Here is a 25,909-nt window from a genome sequence, read left to right on the forward strand (position 1 = left end):
ACTCAGTTTCCATTCGTTGCATTTTACATGGCTGGAGGCTAAGTAGAGATTGAGTCTTACAGTTCCCTCCTGCCTTCTACTGCCTCCACCGCCATTCCTGTTCATGCATGTGTTGATAAGTTGGGGAGCTTTATTCCGAGTGAAGGATAGAGTGGTAGCAAGCAGGAGAGATGGGACAGGCAATGGAGTGAGGAGTCACAATAACAAAGGACAGGATGGACTGCCCAAGGTTAAGGTCTTCCTACAGGGAAAAGGAAAGCAGGAGAAACGCAGTCAACTATTGCTTTGAAGCCCAAGAGATGAAAACCAACCTAGAGCGGAGGAGAAGCACTTGTCTGCAAGCTTTGCCTGAACAGTAGGGTCTGTGTCCAGAGAGAATATGGGTTAGCGCTAAAGCAGTAAGAGCTGTGGCCAGCAGAGCTGGGAATGGACAACCTACCCAGTGCATCTGCCACAGAGTGGTACAAGTCTTCTTCTCCAAGTGGCTTATAGGCATCAGGCCCCTTAGAGAGGGCCAGAGCTCAGAACCATGAGTGGATGTGTACTAGAGAAAACCAGAGACCCACCCCTCCCCAGGCATATTTTGAAAGGCTGGGAGGGTGGCACTGTGATCCTATGGTCAGGATCCTGCAAAATTCTAGTATTCATGTTAGCATAACCTTATTTATTGCCAAGGCTGGTGAGGTCTGGGGAACTCTGGGTTACATGTAGGTGTCTTTTCTTCATCACAGATATATGAGCTTATTCTGAGCTGGAGCTTTGTCCCACTCACTTCTGTGTCTCCCATAGGATAATGCTTTGCACATGGTAGAGGAAATTCCCAGTCTCCACTTCAATGCCCCAAATTACCTCATGTCAACCTCTGGAAGGCTTTCCCTAGGAGCAGTCTTCCCAGAGCCCCATGCATGTCCTTGTTCCTCAGGCTGTAGATGAAAGGGTTCATCATGGGGGTCACCACAGCATACATCACTGTGGCTACTGAGTCCTTCATGGAGTAAGTTTGGAGGGGCTGCAGATATACCATACCAAGTGTCCCATAGAAGAGGGAGACCACAGCCAAATGTGAGGCACAGGTGGAGAAGGCTTTGTACTTCCCAGTCACTGAGGGTATTTGGAGAATAGTTCTGACAATCCGGACATAGGACATGATCATGAATCCTAAGGGGGTAAGGAAGATAAAGCAGCCTGTGGCAATCAGCACCATGTGATTGACTTGGGTGTTAGAACACGCGAGCCTCAGCAGGACATACATCTCACAGAAGATGTAGTGGATCTTCCGGGAACCACAGAAGGTCACCCTGGTCATGAGGAGGGTGTGGGTGAGGCCATAGAGGACAGAAAGTGCCCAACACAAGGTGAGGAGCAAAACGCAGAGTCCAGGGCTCATGGCCGTGCTGTAATGGAGGGGGCGGCAGATGGCCACATAGCGGTCATAGGCCATTGTCGCCAGGATGAGGTTGTCCAGGGCCACCAAAGAGACGAGGAAGTAGAGCTGCGTCAGACACCCTGCATAGGAGATGGCTTTGTTCTGAGACTGAAGGCTCACCAGCATCTTGGGGATTGTGTTGGTGACGAAGAAGAGGTCGGTGAAGGAGAGGTTGGCCAGGAAGAAGTACATGGGAGTGTGCAAGCGGGGATCAAAGCTGATGGCCAGGATGATGAGCACATTTCCCACCACTGTGACCAGGTACATGGACAGGAACATCCAGAATAGGATCCGCTGCTGCTCAGGACTCTCCGAGATCCCCAGGAGCAGGAACTCGGAGACTCTACTCTGGTTGCTTCCATGCATTTTCCCAACTGTCCGCAACATAGGCACCAATGAATATGAACATTCATATAAGCAAAATTAACTATTTTATTAGGATTAAAATGTCTTAGATTAAATTTTATAATTTTAAAAATTTATTATCAAAGTATAATTGATATGCAATTTATATTAGTTTCAGGTGTACAACGGGATTTGAAAATTCTATACATTATACAACACTCACCTCAGTAAGTGTAGTCATCTGTCACTGTATGATATTATTACAATTTTATCGACTATATTACCAATCCTATACTTTTCATTTCTGCGGCTTATTTTTTAACTGGAAATTGGTACCTCTTAATCTCCTTCACCTGTTTCACCCATCCATACACCCACCTCCCTTCTGGCAGCCACCAGTCTGTTCTCTGCATTTAAGAGTCTATTTGGTGAGTTTTTTTTGTTTGTTTCTTTTGCTTTTTATACTCTACGTATAAGTGAAATCTCAGGCAAGGGAAACAAAAGCAAAAATAACCTACTGGAACTACACCAAAATAAAAAGATTTGCACAGCAAATGAAACCATCAACAAAACAAAAAGTCAGCCTAGTGAATGGGAGAAGATATTTGTAAGTGGTACATGTAATAAAGGGTTAATATTCAAAATATATAAAGAATTTACACAACTCAACACCAAAACCCCCAAACAATCCCATTTAAAAAAAATTTTTTTTAATGTTTATTTATTTTTGAGACAGAGAGAGACAGAGCATGAACGGGGGAGGGGCAGAGAGAGAGGGAGACACAGAATCGGAAGCAGGCTCCAGGCTCTGAGCCATCAGCCCAGAGCCCGACGCGGGGCTCGAACTCACGGGCCGCGAGATCGTGACCTGAGCTGAAGTCGGACGCTTAACCGACTGAGCCACCCAGGCGCCCCCAAACAATCCCATTTTAAAAAATGGGCAGAGGACCTGAATAGATGTTTTTCCAGAGAAGACATCTAGATGGCCAACAGACACGTGAAAATATGCTCGACATCACTCATCATCAGGGAAATGCAAATCAAAATCACAATATCACCTCATACCATTCAGAACGGCTAATATTAAAAAGACAAGAAACAAGAAGTGTTGGCAAGAATGTGGAGAAAGGAACCCTAGGGCACTGTTGGTGGGGATGCAAACTGATGCAGTCTTTGTAAAAAACAATATGGAGGCGCCTGGGTGGTTCAGTAGGTTAAGCATCCGACTTCGGCTCAGGTCATGATCTCGCAGTTTGTGGGTTCAAGCCCCATGTCGGGCTCTGTGCTGACAGCTCGGAGCCTGGATCCTGCTTCCAATTCTGTGTCTCCTTCTCTCTCTGCCCCTCCCCCTCTTGTACTCTGTCTTACTCTATCAAAAATAAATAAACATAAAAAAATTTTTTTTTAAATCCAGTATGGAGGTTCCTCCAAAAATTAAAAATATAATATTTTAAGTTAACAACAAACTAATAACAGGCACAAACATATAATGGGGAAAATCTTTACGCAATTCAGTCATTCCATCAACTTCCATTCTGGCATACCTAATATTACAGGAATAATGTCTATGTCTTATTTAAAATTCTATCATCTTACAATACTCTAGAAATGTTTAAAGATCTGGGGTGCCTGGTGGCTCAGTCAGTTAAGCATCTGACTCTTAGTTTTGGCTCAGGTCATGCACCCCTAGGGTAGTACTTTAAATTGCGTTATTCAATAAATGGTATTGGGATAGCTGTCTATTTAAGGGAAAACATTAGACCAACATTTCATATTGTACCAAAAACAGTTTAAAAGTATTTAAGATTAGGGGCACCTTGCTGGGTCGGTTGGTTAAGTGACCGACTCTTGACTTTGGCTCAGGTCATGATCTCATGGTTCCTGGGATGGAGCCACACCACACGTAGGGCTCTGTGCTGACAGTGTGGAGGCTGCTTGGGATTCTCTCTCTCTCTCTCTCTCTGCACCCCCTCATGACTCATGCTTTCTCCAAATAAATAAATAAGCTTTAAAAAAAAGTATTTAAGATTAAAACAGTTTATTGTGTCTTTTTCTTTTGAAAATCTACTGTAAGTGGAATAAAAGCTTTCAAAAAAATGAGAGAATATAACTAGACTGGATTTAATTTACCAAGTGGAGATAAATAACCACTTCCCATATTTTAATGTCTTTTTTGTTGAGACAAAGAAGGACAAAAAAGCAGTCAGTCTTATGAAGTCCTGAGCAAAGAGCCTTGTAGATAGAGATGTGTGTGCAAAGTCCCTGAGGAAGGGTTTGCTGTGTCTACAGAATAAGTAAGGGCCAGTGTGGCAGAGTGAGGAGGGTATCGGTGAGATATGAAGTCATGCAGGCCAGCAGAGTCCAGAACAGGCAGTCTTGTTAAGGTTTTAAAATTTTATTGTAAGTGCAGTTAGGAGCCGTAAAGGATTTTAAGCAAAAGAGAGTATATATATTCAGCAATTATCTTTCTATTTGTAATTTATGATAGTATTGTAATAATCAGATATGGATGTGGCATTTTTGATCAGATGCTTTTTCACTGTTTATCACTGATAATAACTTTCCTGATATTAAACCATACTGTTTTTTCTTATTTATAAGTAGGATTGGTCCATAGCTTTTTTTTTTGTATGTGCCAGTCTTTTTACTCTTTATTATGACATCTGTGTTAACTTCCATTTTAAACTTGTATTCACTTTATTGTTAACTTCTAATTTGAAATGTACCCATCCCCTTAAATATACGTTTTTAAAGATATTCATGGATTTTTTCCAAATAAAATTAGCTTTTTACTGTATTGCAATCTATTAATTATAAACAAAAAAAATTCATTATGGAAATTCAAGCAACACAGAAAAATGTAAAAAAAAAAAAGAAAGAAAAAGTAAAAATCACCCCAGATTCCATTGGCATTTTGGTGAAATTCTTTCAGTTTTGTTTTTTCATTAAATCATTTTTATTCACTCAACAATGCACTGGAGAACATTGTCTAAATCAATATTTTCATCATTTTTAATGGTTGTATACTATTTCATTTTATGATAATACCACACATACTTCTATCAATATTCTGATGATGGATATGTAGATTTTTTTCCCCCATTTTCTCTGTTACAGAAATATGGTGAATATTTTTGTCCATACATGTTTGGATATATTTTTATAGTCAAAGGGATGCATGCTTTCCATTTTCATACATATTGCCAGAGTGTCCTCCAAAAAGATAGTTTCAGCTCCCACTCCCCAAAGTAATGTCATGGAAACTGTCAGGCTCCTTCATCATTGCCAATCTCACTTGTGAAACACGTTTTAATTTTTACAGCTTTCATTACAAGTAAATCAAGATGAAGAGAAAGAAGTTTTTTTAATTAACTCAATACCTCAAGGAAATAGCAAAATGGACTTTTTAAGGCTAAGTCACAAGTATTGAGAAAGGTATCTCTTGAAGAAGCAAGCACAATAGTCTTAAATTAGACTGGCAGCTATTGAAGATACTTGAGATCCAGGAACTTCATGCTTTTATGCTAGAAATCACTGTGGTCATGCTAAACATGGCAGCAAATACCAGACTGCTTATACCTGGTCTTCCAGTGTTCTGTAAATTGAATTTTGTATTTCCTGAAGGTCATAGAAATCTGCTATAAAGTACATTTTCACACACACACACACACACACACACGCACACAGGGAGTTACTCTTGAAAAAGATTTTCTCCACATTACTGGGTATTTTCCACACACACCAAAAAGGAGAAAAATGTACACTTCAGCAGTGTCATTTTGTGATTCTGGAAACAAACAAACAAAAGAACATGCTTTTGATTAAGTACTTTTTAGTTCTAGAAATTTATCTTAAGACTATAGCCAGAAAAAATGCAAAAAAAATGTATGTATGTGTATCAGAGCCTTGTTAGTAACAGGAAAAAGGTAGAAACAACATAAACACTCAACAGTAGATATTTTGCTTAAAAAATTACAGAATAGGGGCGCCTGGGTGGCTCAATCAAGTTAAATGTCCAACTTCAGCTCAGGTCACGATCTTGTGATCCCTGTGTTTGAGCCCCGCATCAGTCTCTGTGCTGACAGCTCGGAGCCTGGAACCTGCTTCAGATTCTGTGTCTTCCTCTCTCTCTGCCCCTCCCCCGCTCATGCTCTGTCTCTCTCACTCTCAAAAATGAACAAATGTTAAAAAAACAATACAGAATAGGCAAATCCGCCTACAGAATAGGCAAATAGACAGAAAGTAGACTAGTGGTTGCCAGGGGTGGTGGGAAGGGTGAAATGGGAGTGACTGTTAATGGGTACTGGGCTTCTTTGGGGAGTCATGAAAATGCTCTAAAATTAGATTGTGGTGATAGTTGCACAATTCTGTGACAGTATTAAAACCATTAAGCTGTATACTTTAAATGGGTTAATTTTAATAGTATTGACTTACATCTCAATAAAGCTGTTCTAAAAAATTATGTAATCCATTAAATACATCCATGATTATGGACATCAAAAGTGATAAAAAAAAAAACGTTTCTCATTTATATATGCAAAGATTTTTGCAATAACAGCTAAATTAAAATTTCAGCTTCCTCTTACACAATAAAATAGAAAACGTGCAGGTTAATCTTTCTCGAGCTAGTGATGTGTACCCCATGTTGTGACGATGAGAAGGAGGAACAGGGAAATACACCCTCCACAACCAGCTGGGTGCCTGGATTCAGGGCTCTCTCAGGCTCCTGATAGGAGTGAGGTCAGAGGCAGGTAACAGGGCTGGACACTCAAGGGACATTGGCCCATCTGCTTTCTAGTCCTCAAGGCAAGTGTCCCCCACACCTTCGTGTGCATCAGAATCACCTGTGATGCAGATTTTTAAAAGAGGTTCAGGTCCTTGAGATGAGTCGGTGTCTCTGTGCTGAGAACCAAGTCCTTTTTAGCCATCACCTGGTGGTTCTGATTGTACAGAAATGCTGTTCTGAATCTGTACGACTCAGCAGGTTGAACACTTGTGTGGTCAGGTGGCCTTAGAGGCACAAACCCCTCTGCAGGTCTGCTCAGCAGGAGGGCAGAAGCTGTAGGCACAGTTCAGAAAAGGGCTCCAAACACGATGTTGGAAAACAGGCCTTTCTCACCTCTTCTGTTGCTCCCTAGCTGCAGCGGCTTGAGGAGGCCATGCAACCTCCCCGAACCTCTCCATCCCACCCGTGAAGCCTTCCTTGCAGGCTTGGGAACTACATGCAACAGAGCACTGAAAAGATTGGAGGGATTGCTAATTACCTTTAAATACTAAAAGTTAGATTATATGAAGAATTTTCAAAGTATGTGAGTGTGTTTGTATGACTGAGAAAGTGGAGAGGAGAAAAGATAATGAAAGGAAGAGAGAGAGAGAGAGAGAGAGAGAGAGAGAGAGAGAGGCGCTATGATGTCCAAACCTTACCCACAGCTCTGTGCTGGTCTTAGAGCTCACTGGTTCTGTTGCCTCCACTTTTCTCCTCCATTCAATGAAAATTCACAGTCAAAACACAAAACATCTTAAGTAAGACTGTGGGATTCAGGGCTGGAGGGTACAGGTGAAAAGCAGAGGAGCTGGTACCTGGATCTTTGGTCCCCTAATAGAGGAGACCAACTGTAAGTCTGTGGGCACCCCAGCAAGGCTGGGGGACCCAAGAGCTGGTGCCTGAGTCTCAAGTTCAGGAAGGAAGTGACTGAGTCAGGACTGTGTCAGGCCTATTTGTTAGTTTTGGGGTGGCCTCAGGGAAGCAATCCCAAGGCAGCTCCTTCTGACAAACATGGGTAATCACTCCAATGAACAAGGGTATTGGGAAATGGGTCTTATTTACAAGAAGTAAACCAGATTCTCCTTCTCTCTTCTTTCACTTTGCTGCCTCCCCCACCAGCCCACTCCCCCTCTTTCCTATTTTTGGTGGATAGGATGATTTTAGAACTCCCAAACCATAGATCCTTTCAGCCCATTCTCTCTCTCTCTCTGTTTAATTTTTTAACATTTACTTATTTTTGAGAGAGAGAGAGCACAAGTGAGAGAGGGGCAGAGAGAGACGGAGACAACAGAATCTGAAGCAGGCTCCAGGCTCCGAACTATCGGCATAGAGCTGAATGGGGCACTCGAGCTCACGAACCATATCATGACCTGAGCCAAAGTCAGATGCTTCACCGACTGAGCCACCCAGGTGCCCCAGCCCGTTCTCTCTCTTACCAAACTCCTAGCACCACTGATTCAGTGATGAAAGGATTCTAGATTCAAACAAGCCCATCTACCCCCCTCCACACCATCTAAATAGAGGAACTGGATTTTTAGCATCTAAAGAACATTTTGTCTTGTCTTCGTATCTCCCTTTGATGGGGAGCTCATTACCTTAAAACCAATTTCAAGGAAAATGCTTCCAGCTTCATGGTTGGAAGTCTCATAGACTTCCATGCACAGTCCCCATCTAAGACAGAGTAATGCCACAGACACACTGTTAGGGGAGAATGATCTCGGGTTGTTCCTGGCTCCACTACTAGTTGGGCTGTGATTCATTTATTGACTTGTTCTAGGCCTCAGTGTCCCCCCCCCTTGAAATCTAACAATAACAAGCCCTCCACTGGTCAAATGATGAGGTGGTCAGAGCTGCGTTGGTGCCACCACCCAGCGACCCCATGGAGGCAGTTTGGAGAGTTGGGTTCTTGCTGCTGCTGAAGTCCTTGCACTCAGTCTTCACAAGTCAAATCCCCTTTTAGGAGCAGCCCAGACAACCAACACCCCTCATCAAAAAACAACCTCAGTTATGGGGGTCTCCCCTCCCTCCTTCTTATTGTATTCATGTATATTTACTGATGGCGGGCATTGGGCTAGGTGCTGGGGAAACCAAGAATGAGATGGACATGATTACCTCCCTTCATGGAGCTTACAGACCAGTACAGAAGAGATCTTCTAAAAGCAAACAGACAAGGAAAAAACTAATCACAACTATGAGTGTCCCCAGGAAACCATAATCTGAGACAGAGAATAACTGGAGGAGGAGTGGGCACTTTTGTAGATTGGTTGGTCAGGGAAAGTGTGTCTGAGAGACGTTCAAGCTGCCACCAGAGGGCCAAGAGGATGCCAGCTCCTCTGAGAGTCGGGGAAGGAGCCTTCCAGAGAGAGGGAACAGGATCTTCAAAACCACAGACGTGTGTTTGAGGGCTGAAAGAATGCCAGTGCTAGTGATTTGTCAGCAAGGCTGCGAGAGGAACAGGTTGAGATGCAGAGGTGTGTAAGGGCAGATCAAGCCAGAAAGTCGTCCTGGTTTTCATGCCATAACTGCAACGAGAAGCCACTGAAGCATTTTCAGCTGGGGGAGCGGGATGGTTTGGTTTAGGTTGAATGGACCACTCTGGTTGCTGCAAGGAGACTGGGCTGGAGGCAGACAGGAACAGAAGCAGAGAGAGCAGTGGCCCAGCAAGTAGGGAAGGTGGCCTGAGCTAGGATGGGAGCAGGAGAGATAGGAAAAGAGATGATCTAGCTATGTTTGGAGATGAAATCGTGAAGCATCAAGAGGGGACTGGATCTTAGAGATACAAGAAAGGTTAAAATCAAGGATGATCCTTTATTTTTGACTTGGGGGACCTGGGGAGGGAGCATAATGAATTAATATAGAGAAGAGTTAGAGTTTCTGAGAGGTGAGCAGGGTAGATGGCAAGAAGGTATTCAGGTATAAAACCTCTTAGGTGGTGGCACACATTTGGAAGACATTAGCATATAAAAGATACCTAGAAGGGCACCTAGATGGCTCAGTCCGTTGAAGGTCTGACCCTTGATTTCAGCCCAGGTCATGATCCCAGGGTCATGGGATCAAGCCCCACATCAGGCTCTGTGCTGAGTGTGGAGCCTGCTTCAGATTCTCTCTCTCCCTCTGCCCCTCTCCCCAGTTCTTATGCGCTCTCTCTCTCTCTCTCTCTCTCTCTCTCAAATGAAAAGAAAAGATGATTAGAGCCATGGAGACATACAATTTGACCCTATAATTCCACGGCTAGGGATACATGTCCTGATAAATCATTCAAAATGGAATCAGCTTATAAACAGATATCCATCACAATACTGTTTATAACTTTAAAAATAAAAGAGCTTAAATGCCCATCAACTAGGAAATGCTTAAGCATATATGATGGTACCTATGACAGGTGAAATATTAGGCAACACATTTATGAGCATGGGAAATTTCTTATGTGATAAGACAACAAGAAGGAACACTTTCTATATGTACACAAAAATATTAAAAGTAAATATACCAATATGTGGCATGCAGTTGTCTCTGGGTGATGGGATTAGAGGTGATATTTACTTATGCTTGTTTCCCAATGGACCAAGACCTTGGGTATCTCTGGGTGAGAATCACTCATTCCTCTCAAGGTCTACAGGCCCCAGCCCAAGATTTGGGACCTAGAAGACATTGCTAGTGTTTGCCTATTGGGAGGTTATTTGGTTAAGGTTCCATTCAGCAAGATTTGGCTTCTTCCATACTCCTCAGCTCAGATGCTAATCACTGAGAACCTACTACGGTCCATGGATGCTTGCCCAATACATTTGGGATTGGGAGTTTCTTGAACAGTATCCGGAGAAGGAGGCTCTGAAGTCCCTCAGAGCAGCATGACATTGGATAAAACTGACACACAGTCCTCCAGAAACATGATTGCTGGTCACCAGGACTTTAAGTCTCTCAAAGCTACACAGAGACACAAAGAAGCAACCTTTACTAATTCTTTGAACATGAGTCGACAAATACATCTGGACAGTATGCCATATGCTTTCATGAGCACTTAAAGGAAAATATCAAGGCCCTTGTCCTCAGTCAAGCATTCAGGCACTCACTTTTTATCTGCAGACATTTGCTGATACCTAATGGGTGTCGATCCCTGCCCTGGGTGATGAGGTCACAGAGCTACATCACATATGGGAGAAGTTGATTTCCAGGTCTCCTGGGACCAGGACATAAACTTGTGCAAAGACAAGATATCTCAGCCTGGATTCTCTTGGAACCCAGAGACAGGGCTGGCTCCATGGAACCCCCCAGGGAACTGAGGAATTAGGCTGCGAAGTTGCATCAGGGGAATCGCACCAGAACCAGTCAGCAGACTGCCTCAAGGCTCCATCTGTTTCCTCACTAATGAGGCTCCAGAGAATTTCTGCTTCTTTTGGCTTTCAGGTTCTGACTAAGATGCTGAATCGATCACTAGGGAAAGTCTCTGCAACCCAGTGAAGCCACATAGTAAGTAAAAGGTTAGATTATTTTTAATGTCTCTCTGAGAACCTGGTCCTGGAGGCCCCCAGAACAACAAGTTATTACTCTCTGAAGCAAAGTGGGGCACAATCTTTGACCTTTCCCCATTCCAAACAGGGATCTCCAAGGGAGGGAAAATAGTGGTGGGGAAAGTGGTGGTTGCTGCTGTCTCGATTTTTGTTTTCTTTGGGTGTAGAATTGAGTAAATTATAGACCCCGATTCAAGGCACATTATCACCTCCATTCCTTGCAAAGCATGTCTCTGGCTTCATTGTCTTTTATAAGTTCCAATCTCCACTCACTTCTTTTTCCCCTACATAGGCAGCCACTTCGATATACACATGTATCCCCGAAGAATACATCTGTTTGTATGTCGTGTGTTTTATATACACAAAGAATATTATGTTGTAGATCCCATCATGTTTCTTACTTTTTGCACTAACACTATTTTTTATGATCCATTCTCCTTGCTCTATGGACACCAACTCCCTGCTTCTCTTACCTCTTTCCAATCCATTCTCTATATACACCAGAGTAATTTTCTTAAAGCTTAAGCTGGTCCCCATCACTTTCCTGCTTAACTCATCTCAAGAACTTCCTATTACTATTAGAAAAAATGTAAAACAGCCTATAAGTCCTGCCTGGCCTCACTCCTACACGTATCTACAAGCCCAACCACTATCCTTCTCTTTCTATTGTTCCCAAAACTTCAGCGGTACTGACTTTCTCTCAGTTCTTTGAATTTACAGAGTTATTTCATCTCAGAGCTTTTGTCTTTGTTTTCCCTCTGCCTGGAACTCTTTCCTCAACTCCTTGAATGGCTTTCTCTTTCTCAGCCTTTGAGCTTCAGCTCAACTGCATAAATTGATACAACCATTTTGGAGAGTCTTTGGCAAAACATTATTATTACCTTGGGTCAGGTTCCCTGGCTTATGGGAATTGTGAGAGTGGTCTATCGAAGGAGTGCTCTCAGAAGAAGATGGGGGTAAGTAGGGACTCAGTATATTAGTTTCAGCCTGGTCTTCAGAGGAACTCAAGAACATAAGTTGCATCCAATGAATCAAATCCATCCAGAGGTAAGGAGCTAGCTTTGTCTACCCAGTGTCAGCCAGTCCTTGGCCACTGGATCCCCCTCTACTTCCCAGGGCAGTAAAAGGGGGAGGGGGGTGCTTAACTTCTACCACCAGAGAAAGGGCAGTCATAAGTCATTAGCAGCCAACATTCACAGCAGCTGGTAGGCAGGGATGAACCAACCAGTGAAAAGCACCAACAGCATGCACTAGTAGGATTTAAGGTGCACCTCACCCTCCTTCCAGCAATTCATACTTATCAATATACTCTAGAGAACTTTCATTCGCGTACCCAAAGAGAAATGTACAAGAAAGTTCATTTCAGCATTGTTTACAATGGTGAAAGCTAGAAATAACCGAAATATCCTTCAACAGGAGGATAGGTAGACAAATAGTAGCATAAACCTATTATAGCAGGAAAAATAATGAACTTGAGTATGTGGATCAACATGGATGAATCTCAAGGACATAATCTGAGTGAAAATAGCAAGTTTCAGAATACATACTGGATGATACCATTGAAATAAAATTTTGAAATATGAAAAACAATGCTAACTCCTTTTGTGGGTGCGCAACTTTCAAGTAAAATTATAAAAACATGCATAAGAATGACAAATACAAAGTTAAAGATAGTGATTACCCCTGGAGAAGGAAAAACTAACATGGGATTAGGAGTTCAAAAGTTCTCTCAACTGTAATTCTAATGTTTTAATTTAAACACACACACACACACACACACACACACACACACAAGGGCACCTGGGTGGCTCAGTCAGTTCAGCCTCCAACTCTTTTTTTTAATATAGTTTATTGTCAAATTGGCTAACATACAGTGTGCCAAGTGTGCTCTTGGTTTTTGGGGGTAGATTCCCATGGTTCATCGCAACAAACTCTTTGACCTCAATCACAGCAATTTCTTGCTTAACACATCTTCAAAGGCAAGGGAATTAAAAGCAAAAAATGAACTATTGGGACTTCATCATGATAAAAAGCTTATGCACTGCAAAGAAACAATCAACAAAACTAAAAGGCTACCAATGGAATGGGAAAAGATATTTGCAAATGACATATCAGATAAAGGGCTAGAAGCATCCAACCAACTCTTGATTTCAGTTCTGGTCATGATCTCACAGTTTGTGAGTTTGGGGTCTGCATTGGGCTCTGCACTGACAGTGCAGATTGGGATTCTCTCCTCCACCCTCTGACAATAAATAAATGAACCTTAAAACTAACTAACTAAATACACACACACACACACACACACACACACACAAATACACACAAAATGACATTTTAAGATTACTAAGCTGAATAGTAGATACACAATTATTTTTATTCTATATACCAGCCCATGTATTTGTAATCACACTTCAAAAAATTATAGAGAACATCTATTCATGTGGCTCTATGTATACCTAGAATGATACTTCTTTTACCTAGTAGTCCACTGTATGTATCCACCAGATTTTATTTATCCATTTGCCGAAGTGGTGAACACCTAACTCCACACTGCTATAAATAACACTGTGATGAATAGCCTTGTGTATGTTTCTCTATAGACTCTAAGACATATTCTCTTAAGCATACACCCGGGAATGAGGCTACTATGTAATAGGAGATAGACAGATGATAATGATAGATAGATAGATAGATTCATGGATGGATGGATATGTGTATATATACACTATATATACCTATAATGTATATCCTAGTAGAAATAATCAGGAGAGAAATCTATAGGTACTTAGCAGAATTTTATATATATCTCATATATATACATTTAATTTTAATTTTGCTCTATATAGTTAATTTTAGTTTTGAAAAAGTATGTTTATATCGAAATATATAAAAATATATCTATAAATATATATAATTTTAATTTTGCTAGACATATTTAATTTTAATTTTGTCAAGGACTGATAGATTGCTCTTTTGATTGTCTCTACTAGTTTACCTTCCCATCATAGTACATGCTGTTTCTACTTTTCTCATATTCTCACCAACTTAGTATCATCAGACTCTAGTTTGACAGTCCAATTGGTGTAAAGATCATCCCATTACTTTCTGATTTACCAGTGAGGTTTAACATTTCTTCATATTTTGTTAACAATTTGAGTTTCTCTTTATGAAATTTCCTTCTTATATACTTTACCCATCTTTGTTCTAGATTTTATTTCTATCTTCCTTTGGCAGAAGCTTCTTATAAATTCTAGGTATTACTCCTTTGTTGGTTTTCTTTTTTTTCAAGTTTATTTATTTATTTTGAGGGAGACAGAGACAGTGCAAGGGAGGGAGGGACAGAAAGAGAGGAGACAAAGAATCCCAAGCAGGTTCCATGCCATTAGCATGGAGCCCTACATGGGGCTCAAACTCCTGAAACCATGAGATCATGACCTGAACTGAAAGCAAGAGTCAGATACTTAACCAACTGAGCCACCCAGATGCCTCTCCTTTGCTGGTTTTAAAATAAAGCTTCAGGACGCCTGGGTGGCTCAGTCGGTGAAGCATCTGATTCCACTCAGGTCATAATCTTGCGGGTTTGTGAATTCGAGTCCCGCAAGGGGCTCTGTGCTGACAGCTCAGAGCCTGGAGCCTACTTTGGAATCTGTGTCTCCCTCTTTCTCTGCCCCTCCTCCGCTCACATTCTGTCTCTCTCTGTCTTTCAAAAATAAACGTTAAAATAAGATAAAGTTAAGCTTCTGTGAATATTTGTGTCCAGGTTTTTTAATAAACATAAGTTTTTCTCTCTCTGGGATAAATTCCAGGGAATGCAATTGTTGGGTTGTATAGTACCTGCATGTTAGTTTCATAAGAAACTGCCAAACTACTGTGTAGACTGGCGGTAATATTTTACATTCCCACCAGCAAAGTATGAGTGGTGCAGTTTCTCTAGATCTTCACCAGCATTTGATGTTGCCACTGTTTATTTTAGCTATTCTGACAAATGTGGTTCAATCAGCCTTTCCCTAATGGTGCCGAACATCTTTCCATGTGCTTATTTGCCATCTGTGTATCCCCCGTGAAATGTTTGTTCATATCTTTTGCTTATTTCCTGATGGTATTTTTTTAACTGTTGTATTTTGAAACATCTTTATACATTCTAGACACTAGTCCTTTGTCCCTTTTACCATTTTGAACAAAGTGTAAAAACCTCACTCCCTTGAAGGAATCCACTAAATATAAGCTGTGATTGCCTTCTGACATTTTGTGCTCCTTATACAGTAGGCCCACAGGAAAAGATGGGTGTCACTTTCCTAACTAGGACTATTGACAATGATTAGCAGGAAGACAGGGTTGCTACTACTTGGGGACAGGAAATAATATGCCTTAAACCTAGGGTATTCACTTGGGTATTTCTTAGTGCTTCCATGTACAGTAATAAATGTTAATGAACAATTTCAGTCACCTGCTACAAAAAGACAAGAGTAAGAACTCACACCCTTCAAGCATGAAGGTCTTATATATTCTACCAGTGGAGAGTAGAGATAACAAACTTTATTTATAACCTTGGGATAACCTACAGTAATGGGGACTGTGTCTTGTCTCACTACCCTTTTGCTTAAAACTTTCCAGCTCATAACTGGCCATCACCTTGAAGGCTATTCTGAATTATGGGTTGTATACCTACCCTAGTTGGGAATAAGTGAAACTCAATGGATTTTAACAAGAGCAAATGGAGTCCCTTTAGTTTAGAATATATATATTTATTTATTTAGAGTCATAAACTCTTTGCCATCCAATATTGACCTTACTTGCTAATATTCTGATCATTGGCCCACTTTCCACGACCTTGCTAATTGAATTTTAGTGAACTAGAATAAAAGGCTGTACGGACTTTTAGAATTAGAAACATTGCAAAAGACATTTCTCCTTGTGAAAAGTGATAAGTAAAATAAATGAGTAAATAAGCAACTCTTAACATATTAACTTTAAAGCACGAAGCAAAATCTTGATTTTCCTTAACAATATCAAAGTCATGAAGGGACTCAGGGAGGGGAGTTGTCATAGACATATGTGGGCGTCAGAAGTGAAAAGCCTGAGGTAGAGACTTCTGAGGTGAGGATCTAGAGAAAAGCCTGAGGTAGAGACTTCCCTGGAGGGCATGGAGGACACCTGCAGTATCAGCTCGGAGGTCACTGGCCCAAGGAAAAGAAGACTTTGCCCCTGAGACATCTCGCCAGGGCACACTTCATGTCCTTGTTCCGCAGGCTGTAAATGAAGGGGTTCAGCAGGGGAGTTACCACTGTGTACATGATAGCAGCAGCCGTATCCTCTTCTATGGAGTTGGAGGAAGAGGATGAGGGGCACAGATAAGCCCTGATCACTGTCCCGAAGAAGAGGGCAACAACAGCAAGGTGGGACCCACATGTAGAAAAGGCTTTGTGCCTTCCCTGGGCAGAGGGGACTCTGAGGATGGCTGAAACAATGTGGATATACGAGACCAGGATGAGAATAAAGGGGATTAAAATGACTGCTCCTCCCAAGAAGAGCAGCACAAGCTCATTGACCTGAGTGTCAGAGCAAGACACTTTCATCAGAGGTCCCAGATCACAGAAGAAGTCAGGAATGATCTTCTTAGAGCAAAAGGAAAGTCGAAAGATGAGGAAAGTGTGGGTCATGGCAACAAGACTCGTAAGGACCCAGCAGGCAGTAACCAGGAGGGTGCAGCGCTGGCGGCTCATGACTATCTTATAGTGGAGAGGGTGGCAGATGGCCATGTAGCGGTCATAGGCCATTGTGGCCAGGAGAAAGATGTCCATGTCCCCAAAAGTCAAGAAGAAGTAGAGCTGAACCAAGCATCCCGCATAGGAAATGGACCTGCTCTGGGTCTGGATATTCACCAGGGCCTTGGGCACGGTGGTGGAGGTGAAAAGGATGTCAGCACAGGACAGGCTGGCGAGGAAGAAGTACATGGGTGTGTGAAGACGTGCGTCAGTGCCAATGGCCAGAACAATGAGCAGGTTCCCAGCCACGGTGACCACATACATGCACAGGAACAGCAGGAAGAGGATGCGCTGCTGCTCTGGCCGCTCGGAGAGTCCCCAGAGGAGGAACTCCAAGATGCTGGTCTGGTTCCCTCCTGCCATGAGCCCAGAAGCTAGGGAAAGAGACCTCCACTGAGACCCATTAAAACTCTCTAAACATACTTTACTCTAGATGATTGAATGGTATGCCATTCTCTGAGCCCGAGAGAAGAATGAATGACCGTATTGTATCTGTACTGATCACATATTGTGTGCACTGTATATTTTTTTTAATTTTTTTTAAAGTTTATTTATTTTTGAGACAGAGAGAGACAGAGCATGAATGGGGGAGGGTCAGAGAGAGGGGGGGACACAGAATCTGAAACAGGCTCCAGGCTCTGAGCTGTCAACACAGAGCCCGACGCGGGGCTCGAACTCACGGACCGCGAGATCATGACCTAAGCCGAAGTCGGCCACTTAACCGACTAAGCCACCCAGGCGCCCCTGAACTGTATATTTTTATTAAAACCTACTAAATACAATGTGCTAGGAAGTGTGAGAGACACAGTTTAAGAGAACTAAAGTAGATTTCTTTCCTGGTTTATTTCTCCACACTCTGTTCTGTCCCAGATTTCTTTAGTTGTAATTTCTGTTTCTTCAGCTATACTCTCAAGGGCATCAAGAAGTTTTCATTCATTCACTCATTCATTTATTCATTCATTCCACAGAGACTAAGCACCAGCTCTGGACCTGGTAGAGTGCCAGGCAAATAAGACACTGATAATCCTTACCTGTGGAGAATTTTCAATCTAATGGGATAGACATAACTGGCTATGTTGAAATCCTATAAAAAAAATTTTAATGTTTTCATTTATTTTTCATAGAGAGAGAGACAGAGACAGAGACAGAGAGAGAGACAGAGCACAAGCAGGAAGGGGCAGAGAGAGAGGGAGACACAGAATCAGAAGCAGGTTCCAGACTCTGAGCTGTCAGCACGGAGCCCAATGCGGGGCTTAAACTCATAAACTGTGAAATCATGACCTGAGCTGAAGTTGGACACTTAACCAACTGAGCTACCCAGGTACCCCTAAGTCCTATAATATTTTGATTCAGGGTTCTCTACCCATTCAACTGCCCACAAATCACTCTCAGACCACAGACAACCTGTTCTGATCCTTCATGCCCAAAATTTCATATCATCCATTCTGTCAGAAATCAATTTAACAATCAGCTTTTTAATAAAGATATGTACAGGTAACTCTTCTTCAGTTATCCGTGATAACAAAAAAGAAACCATAATCTCCAATCTCCAAAATCTCCAAAACTGGTTGTGTACATGCACACACACACACACACACACACGCACACATTTCTGAGACAAAGCAGACTGAGGCAGAAAAGGAAGGCTTTCTGGGCCATAAATGTAGTTCAGGATCTTAGCAGATGGATGAGGGCAGCCTATTGAGGCAAACTCTTGAACAAAGGCCAGGCAGTAGGAAGCCCTAGACAGGGTCAGAGATGGGGTGGATAGGTTTCGAGCGTGAGGTAGAGGAGGGATTGTAATGTAAGAGAATGTTAGAAAGGGAACTAAGAGTCAAATATGGGAGTGTTTGGAATGGAAAGTAAAGAATCTGGAACTTTATTCTGTATGTTAGAAGGACCACAAAAGCTATTTTGAGCAGGAAGTGCTCTCAGTGCTTGAGAGGGCTCAATACATGAAAATCGCACTTTCCCATGTGTGGAACCAACTGAGGGTTAGTCATGGAGTCGGTCAGTCAGATGGAGAAAAAGAATCATCTTTGTTACTGAAAAAGACTAGGTTGGAGAATCCATCTCAGCTGTGTTCACTGAGTTTTGTAATACTCCTCCAAAATTAAATCTATTTTCCCTTTCACAGGCTTAGCTGGACTATCATGGGCTACCACACAGGGGAAGAGCCTGCATTAGTAAAACATGAAATGTGGAAGAACAAAACAAAGTGAGTTTTTCCTGAAAGTGATCAGATTCCTAATGAGAATAGAGAAGCTAAGGCCCAAAATTCAGCAGAGAAGTCGCTCCAGGTATAAGGAGAGCAGAGAGCCAGGGCTATTAGTCTAGAAAGATACATCCGTCCTCCAACGTAGATCAAGTGAGACCATGGGGGAAGGGAAGGGGGGGGGGAAGTTAGGGAGCCAAACCATAAGAGACTCTTAAAAACTGAGAATAAACTGAGGGTTGATGGGGGGGTGGGAGGGAGGGGAAATTGGGTGATGGGCATTGGGGAGAGCACCTGTTGAGATGAGCACTGGGTGTTGTATGGAAACCAATTTGACAATAAATTTCATATTAAAAAAAAATAAATACATAAAATAAAAAGTTAAAAAAATAATAAAAATAAAAAGTAAATAAGAAGAGGGGCATCTGGCTGGCTCAGTTGGTAGAGCATATGACTTTTCATCTTGGGGTCATGAGTTCAAACTCCAATTGGGGGTAGAGTTTACTCAAAAAAACTTTTATCCTTAAAAACACTTTAAAAAAAGAACAGAGAATACTAAACAAATTAATAAGATACGTGTGTGAGTGTATGTATATGAATTTTAAGTATAAATATATATGTATGTATATGTAAATGTGTATATATAACATATATCACTGTGTTCCAGTAATACTAATAAACACACTTTACTTTCAAGTTCCTAAAGAGCATCTAAAAAATAGACAATACACAAGGCCACAGAGAAAACTTCAAAAAATTCCACAAAGCAGTAATAACTCAATTCTTTGCCAAAATTGCAACAAAAGTAGACATTATTAACAAAGTCAAAAAACAAAAATAGCCATTCAACCTGGAAAAAAGTTTCAAATACCTCTATTAACTCTCAAGCCCAAAAGAGAAATAAAAACCTAAATTTCAGAGTTTTAGAAAACAATAATAGCAATGCTGTGTACCAGAGTCTATGCAATATAATCAAAGTAATCAAAGGAAAATTCATTGCCTTACACACTTATGTAAGAGTAAATAATACATGAATTAGACATCTGACACAAAATGAACAACAAAAATAAACTGTATGTGGACAAGATTAAAGCAAACGTGGAGTTTAAAATCAGAAAACAAATAAAGTAAAAACAACACAGAACAACAACAAAATAGTTTTTTGGTCTTTTTCAACAAGTGGTGCTGGGACAACTGGGTATCCATCTGCAAAAGAATGAATTGGGACCCCCTACCTTAGATCAGACAGAAGTAACTCAAAATGGATCAAAGACCTAGCTGTAAGAGTTAAAAATATAACAATCTTAGAAAATATAGACATAAATCTTCATGACTTTGGATTAGGCAATAGTGTCTTAGATATGACACCAAAGCACACTCAAAAAAAAAACAAAACCCCAAAACTGCATCTCATCAGAACTTAAAACATTTGTACTTCAAAGGACACCATCAAGAATGTGAAAAGAGATGTGGGAAAGAAGATGGCAGCGTAGGAGGACGCTGGTCTCACCGCGTCCTGCTGACCACTTAGATTCCACCCACATCTGCCTAAATAACTCAGAAAGCCGCCAGAAGACTAGCAGAATGGACTCTCTGGAGCCAAGCATAGACAACAGGCCCATGGAAGAGGGGCCCCTCCCAAAGCGGACCACCCCCACCCCTGCCAAGGCAAAGCGAGCTGAGTCTGCCCCCCTCCCACCCCTGTGCACCATGCGGATCCACCCCGGCTCATACGCCAGATCCCATCGAAGCAGCACCACAAGCCTGGCAGTGTGCAAGTAGCCCAGACAGGGGCCACACCACTCCACAGTGAGTCCTGCCCCTGGGAGAGGGGAAGATAAGGTACACACCAGTCTGACTGTGGCCCCAGCGGTGGTCTGGGGACAGATATAAGGTCTGACTGTGGCCCCACCCACCAATACAAGTTACTCCAGACAGCACAGGGGAAGAGCCCTGCAGTTCTGCGCCACTCCAGGGACGATCCAAAATGACGAAACGGAAGAATTCTCCTCAAAAGAAACTCCAGGAAGTAGTGACAGCTAATGAACTGATCAAAAACGATTTAAGCAATGTAACAGAAAATGAATTTAAAATAATAGTCATAAAATTAATCGCTGGGCTTGAAAAAAGTATAGAGGACAGCAGAGAATCTATTAGTACAGAGATCAAGGGACTAAGAAACAGTCAGGAGGACATAAAAAATGCTATAAATGAGCTGCAAAATAAAATGGAGGCGACCACAGCTCGGATTGAAGAGGCAGAGGAGAGAATAGGTGAATTAGAAGATAAAAGTATGGAAAAAGAGGAAGCTGAGAAAAAGAGAGTTAAAAAATCCAGGAGTATGAGGGGAGAATTAGAGAACTAAGTGACACAATTAAACGTAATGATATACGCATAATTGGGATTCCAGAAGAGGAAGAGAGAGGGAAAGGTGCTGAAGGTGTACTTGAAGAAATCATCGCTGAGAACTTCCCTGATCTGGGGAAGGAAAAAGGCATTGAAATCCAAGAGGCACAGAGAACTCCCTTCAGACGTAACGTAACTCCCTTCACAACATATCATAGTGAAACTGGCAAAATACAAGGATAAAGAGAAAATTCTGAAAGCAGCTAGGGACAAACATGCTCTAACATATAAAGGAGACCGATAAGACTAGTGACGGATCTATCTACTGAAACTTGGCAGGCCAGAAAGGAATGGCAGGAAATCTTCAATGTGATGCACAGAAAAAATATGCAGCCGAGAATCCTTTATCCAGCAAGTCTGTCATTTAGAATAGAAGGAGAGATAAAGGTCTTCCCAAACAAACAAAAACTGAAGGAATTCGTTAGCTCCAACCAAAAGACATAGGGTATCAGAATGGATATAAAAAAAACAAGACCCATCTATTTGCTGTCTACAAGAGACTCATTTTAGACCTGAGGACACCTTCAGATTGAAAGTGAGGGGATGGAGAACTGTCTATCATGCTACTGGAAGTCAAAAGAATGTGAAAAGACAACCCATAAAGTGGGAGAAAATTTTGCGAATCATATATCGGATAAGAGATTTTCATCTGGAATATAAAAAGAAAAATCACAGCTCAGAAAGACAACTACTATGATTTTAAAGTGAGCAAAGGATCTGTGTAGACATTTCCCCAAAGAAGACAGTCAATAAGAACATAAGAAATGTTCCATGTCATTAGCCATCAGGGAAACACACATCAAAACCACAATGAGACACCACTTCACTATCCTCTAGAATGGCTAGAATCAATAAATCAGATAAGAAGTGTTGTGGAGGGTCGGGAAAACTTGGAACCCTTATACACGGCTAGTGTGGATGTAAAATGTTTCAGTGTCTTTGGGAAACAGGCTACAAAAGGCTTCTCAAAAGGCTAACCATAGAATTACTCATATGACCCAGCAATTCCACTCCTAAGTATACCCAAGAGAAATGAAAACGTACATCCACACGAAAACTTGTACACAGATGTTCGTAGCAGCATTATTCATAACAGAAAAACTGAGAATGACCCAGATGTCCATCAACTGGTGAATGGATAAATAAAATATAGCATATCCATAAAATGAAATAGTATTTTGTATTAAAAAGAAATGAAGTACTTCTGCATGCTACAACATGGGTGTACCTTGAAAACATTACACTAAGTGAAAGAAGCCAGACACAGGACAACATATTGTATAATTCAGTTTCGATAGAATTTCCCAAACAGGCAAATGTAGAGAGACAGCAAGTAGATTAGTGACCGCCTAAGGCTTGGAGGGATGAACACGTGGGGGTGATAGCTAAGAAGTGAAGGGTTTTTTCTGGGGGTGATGAAAATGTTGTAAACTTATTATGGCGATTTTTGTACAATTCAGTGAATACAGAATATGATAAAAACCATTGAACTGCACACTTTGCATGTATTGGATGGTATGTGAATTGTATATACTGGAAAAAATCAATCTAAGAGACAAGTCACTTGTTGACCCAATCAAGCAAAAATAAAAGGGGAGGAGTAGGGAGAGAAACACACAAATAAACTAAATAAGAAATGACAAGGGGGACATAAACTGAAAAAGAAATTATTTAAAACCACAAGACTATTTAACTAGAGTCCATGCAAATCAATTTGTAATTCTAGATGAAATGAAAAATCCTTGGAGACTACGATGTACCAAAATTAACCCTGGTAGAGGTGAAAAGTATAAGCCAACCACCTTCCACAAAAAAAAAAAAAAAAAATGTTAGGGCACTTGGGTGGCTCAGTTGGTTAAGTATCTACTCTTGATTTCAGCTCAGGTCTTGATCTCATGGTTCATGAGATCAAGCCCCACATGGGGCTCTGCACTAACAAAGAGATTTTTTATAGCACAGCACTATAAATGTGTTTTCCTTATGATCTTCTTAATAACATTTTCTTTTCTCGAGCTTACCTTACTGTAAGAATTCAGCACATAATACATATAACATACAAAATATGTATTAATTGAATGTTTATGTTATGAGTAAGGCTTCTGGTCAACAGTAGGCTGTTAATAGTTAAGTTTGGGGAGAGTCTAAAGTTAGGGACAGATTTTCATATTGGGCGGTTCAGCACCCCAACCCTGACATTGTTCAAGGATCAAATGTAATCCTCCTTCAGGGACGGTGGAAAACAACCAACAAAAATACAATATAGCCTACCTGTCAAAGAGCTGCTCCCTAAAGAAGTGTCAGGATCACCGAGTTGAACAGGAGATCCCACAAACTTTAAAAGATAGACGATCTCTTTTCCTTTCCTTTTTTTTTTTTAATTTATGTATTAGTTTGAGAGAGGGAGAGGGAGACAGAACAGAACAGAACAGAGAGAGAAAGAGAGAGAATCCCAAGCAGGCTCTGTGCTGACAGCATAGAGCTCAATCTTAGAACCTTGAGATCATGATCTGAGGCAAAATCAAGAATCAGATGCTTAACTGACTGAGCCACCCAGGTGCCCTGGCAATCTCCTTTTCTAGTCGGAATATAGAAAGAGAAGACAAACTTCCAAAATCTTATCATAAAGCAGGGATAATGCTGATTTTAAAATCTGATAAGTATTGTACAAAAAAAGATTTCTGGAGGACATGAGAAAGTCAACTGAAAAACATTAAGACTAGTGAGAATAGTAACATGTAGAATCAACATAAATGAATCAGTCTATCCACATATAAAAACAATATCCAGTTAGGAGATGTTTTGAAAGAGAATAACCCATTTATAAACGAAAAAGGCGAAGTACCTAGGAGGAAAAAAGAACACTTAAAAACAAGTGTTTAAGACCAATATGAGGAACACTTTACACCCCTAAGTAAAGCATTGATTCAGGTAAGAATAAAGAGGATATCAAACGGGGGTAAAGCCATTCAGTGAATGGCTGATGGGGAACTGGGTATTTGTATATGTCAAATTAACACCACGCAGATTCTTTCCTGGTCACAAGAGGGGAAAATGTGACTTTACAATGGAGGAATCAGGTTATCATTTCACAAATCCAGTGGTGAATCTTAGTATCGGCCAATCATGACACACAATATAACATGATGTGTTTTAGCCAAAAACATTTAACTTAAATGTTATCAAACTGCTAGAATAACTTCCAGTTACAGAAATACAGGATGTGAGAGGAAGCTGGCTTCAAAAGGAAACACTCACAGAAGTCCTAACGGTAGGACACCACAGGAATGTCTCTTAAGCTTTTATGTGCATATGAGTCACCAGGGGCACACAAGTCAATGCAGATTTGCGTTTCAGTGGGTCTGGGGGCGGGGAGGAGGTCTGATAATCTGCATTTCTAACAAGCTCCCTGGGATGCCGCTGCCCCTGTCAGTGAACCTGACTTTGAGAAAGAGGAGACTGGAATAATCACTTCAGTCAGTCACTGTTGGGAAAAAATGAATTACTAGAGAGGAAGAATCTATAACAAGATTTATAACAACCAGATGCAATGCAAGGTCCAGGATAAAATTCCTATTTTGACAAACCAACTGAAAAGGACACCTCTGGGGATAAGTGGAGAAATTTAAATATAAACTAGGAGTGGATAATAATAAAAAAATGATTATTAATTGGGTTGGTGTGAAAATGCTATGTAAGGCACATGGAAAAGGTTTTTTTAAAGAGATATACGCTGAATATTTAGGGATGTAATATGATATCTATAATTTACTTTAAAACATTTCAGCAGAAAAATGTGAACTTATAAAATCTACATAAGGTACAAATAATATTAACATGGAGACTCCAGCAAAGATCATCCAGTTTGAAAATACAAACTTGAAATTTTCTCCAAAATTTAAAATGAAAGGGACAGAGATAAAAATAATGGGCAAGGAAATACAGTTAGAAAACCAAATTCCAATGTAAGAATTTAAGAAACCCCCTAAAAAATAAAGCAAAATATGTGAGTCTGATGCAAATCGTATTAAATCGGGAAGAGTCCTGCATTTGAAAATCTAAATGGTTCTCTAAATTCCGCACATAATTATTGAAGGATAAAAGACCCGCAAATTGTCATATCCTGGAATGTTTAAATGTCAAAGATAAACACTTCTGAAACAATTTTAAGTAGTGATCAACATTTAGTGAGAGCTTACTCTCCAGAGCACTTTCCTGAGTGTACTTGTTATTGTCTTGTTTAACCTTTACATCACACTACAAAGTAGAAACTATCAGCACCATTTATAGAGAAGGAGACTGGTGTTTAGAAAAATTAAGTAAAAATAAGTTGTTTAGTTCACACAGTTTGCAAGTGGTAGAGTCAAGACTCAAACCCAATGCCCTGAAAATCTAAAACTTCAGTTCTTACCTTCGATTACATCAAGTTGCGCCCTCTCATATCCTAGGTAAGCGCCAAGCTTCTTCCTCCCCCTTCAAAGG

The 25,909-nt window shown here is 41.0% G+C and overlaps 2 protein-coding genes across 6 annotated transcripts; both read right to left on the reverse strand.

Annotated features, from left to right (window-relative positions):
* Positions 1-659: 659 nt before the first annotated feature.
* On the reverse strand, positions 660-25,909 carry LOC102956520 (olfactory receptor 1D2). 5 transcript variants are annotated; one of them, XM_042967361.1, is made up of 4 exons: positions 23,699-23,824; positions 17,841-17,893; positions 8,132-8,207; positions 660-1,800 (listed from the first exon to the last, which is right to left on the reverse strand). In XM_042967361.1, the coding sequence occupies exon 4, from the start codon at positions 1,790-1,792 to the stop codon at positions 851-853; it is 942 nt and encodes a 313-aa protein (XP_042823295.1). In that variant the 5' UTR covers positions 1,793-1,800; positions 8,132-8,207; positions 17,841-17,893; positions 23,699-23,824; the 3' UTR covers positions 660-850. The 5 variants fall into 5 exon arrangements, with proteins under 5 accessions (XP_042823295.1, XP_042823297.1, XP_042823294.1 ...); XM_042967363.1 differs by lacking the exon at positions 17,841-17,893; XM_042967360.1 differs by lacking the exon at positions 8,132-8,207.
* Positions 16,219-17,172, reverse strand: LOC102960308 (olfactory receptor 1P1-like). The gene has a single exon (XM_015534883.2). The coding sequence runs from the start codon at positions 17,170-17,172 to the stop codon at positions 16,219-16,221; it is 954 nt and encodes a 317-aa protein (XP_015390369.2).

This window comes from Panthera tigris, chromosome E1 (genome assembly GCF_018350195.1).
Source record: "Panthera tigris isolate Pti1 chromosome E1, P.tigris_Pti1_mat1.1, whole genome shotgun sequence".
NCBI lineage: Eukaryota > Metazoa > Chordata > Mammalia > Carnivora > Felidae > Panthera > Panthera tigris.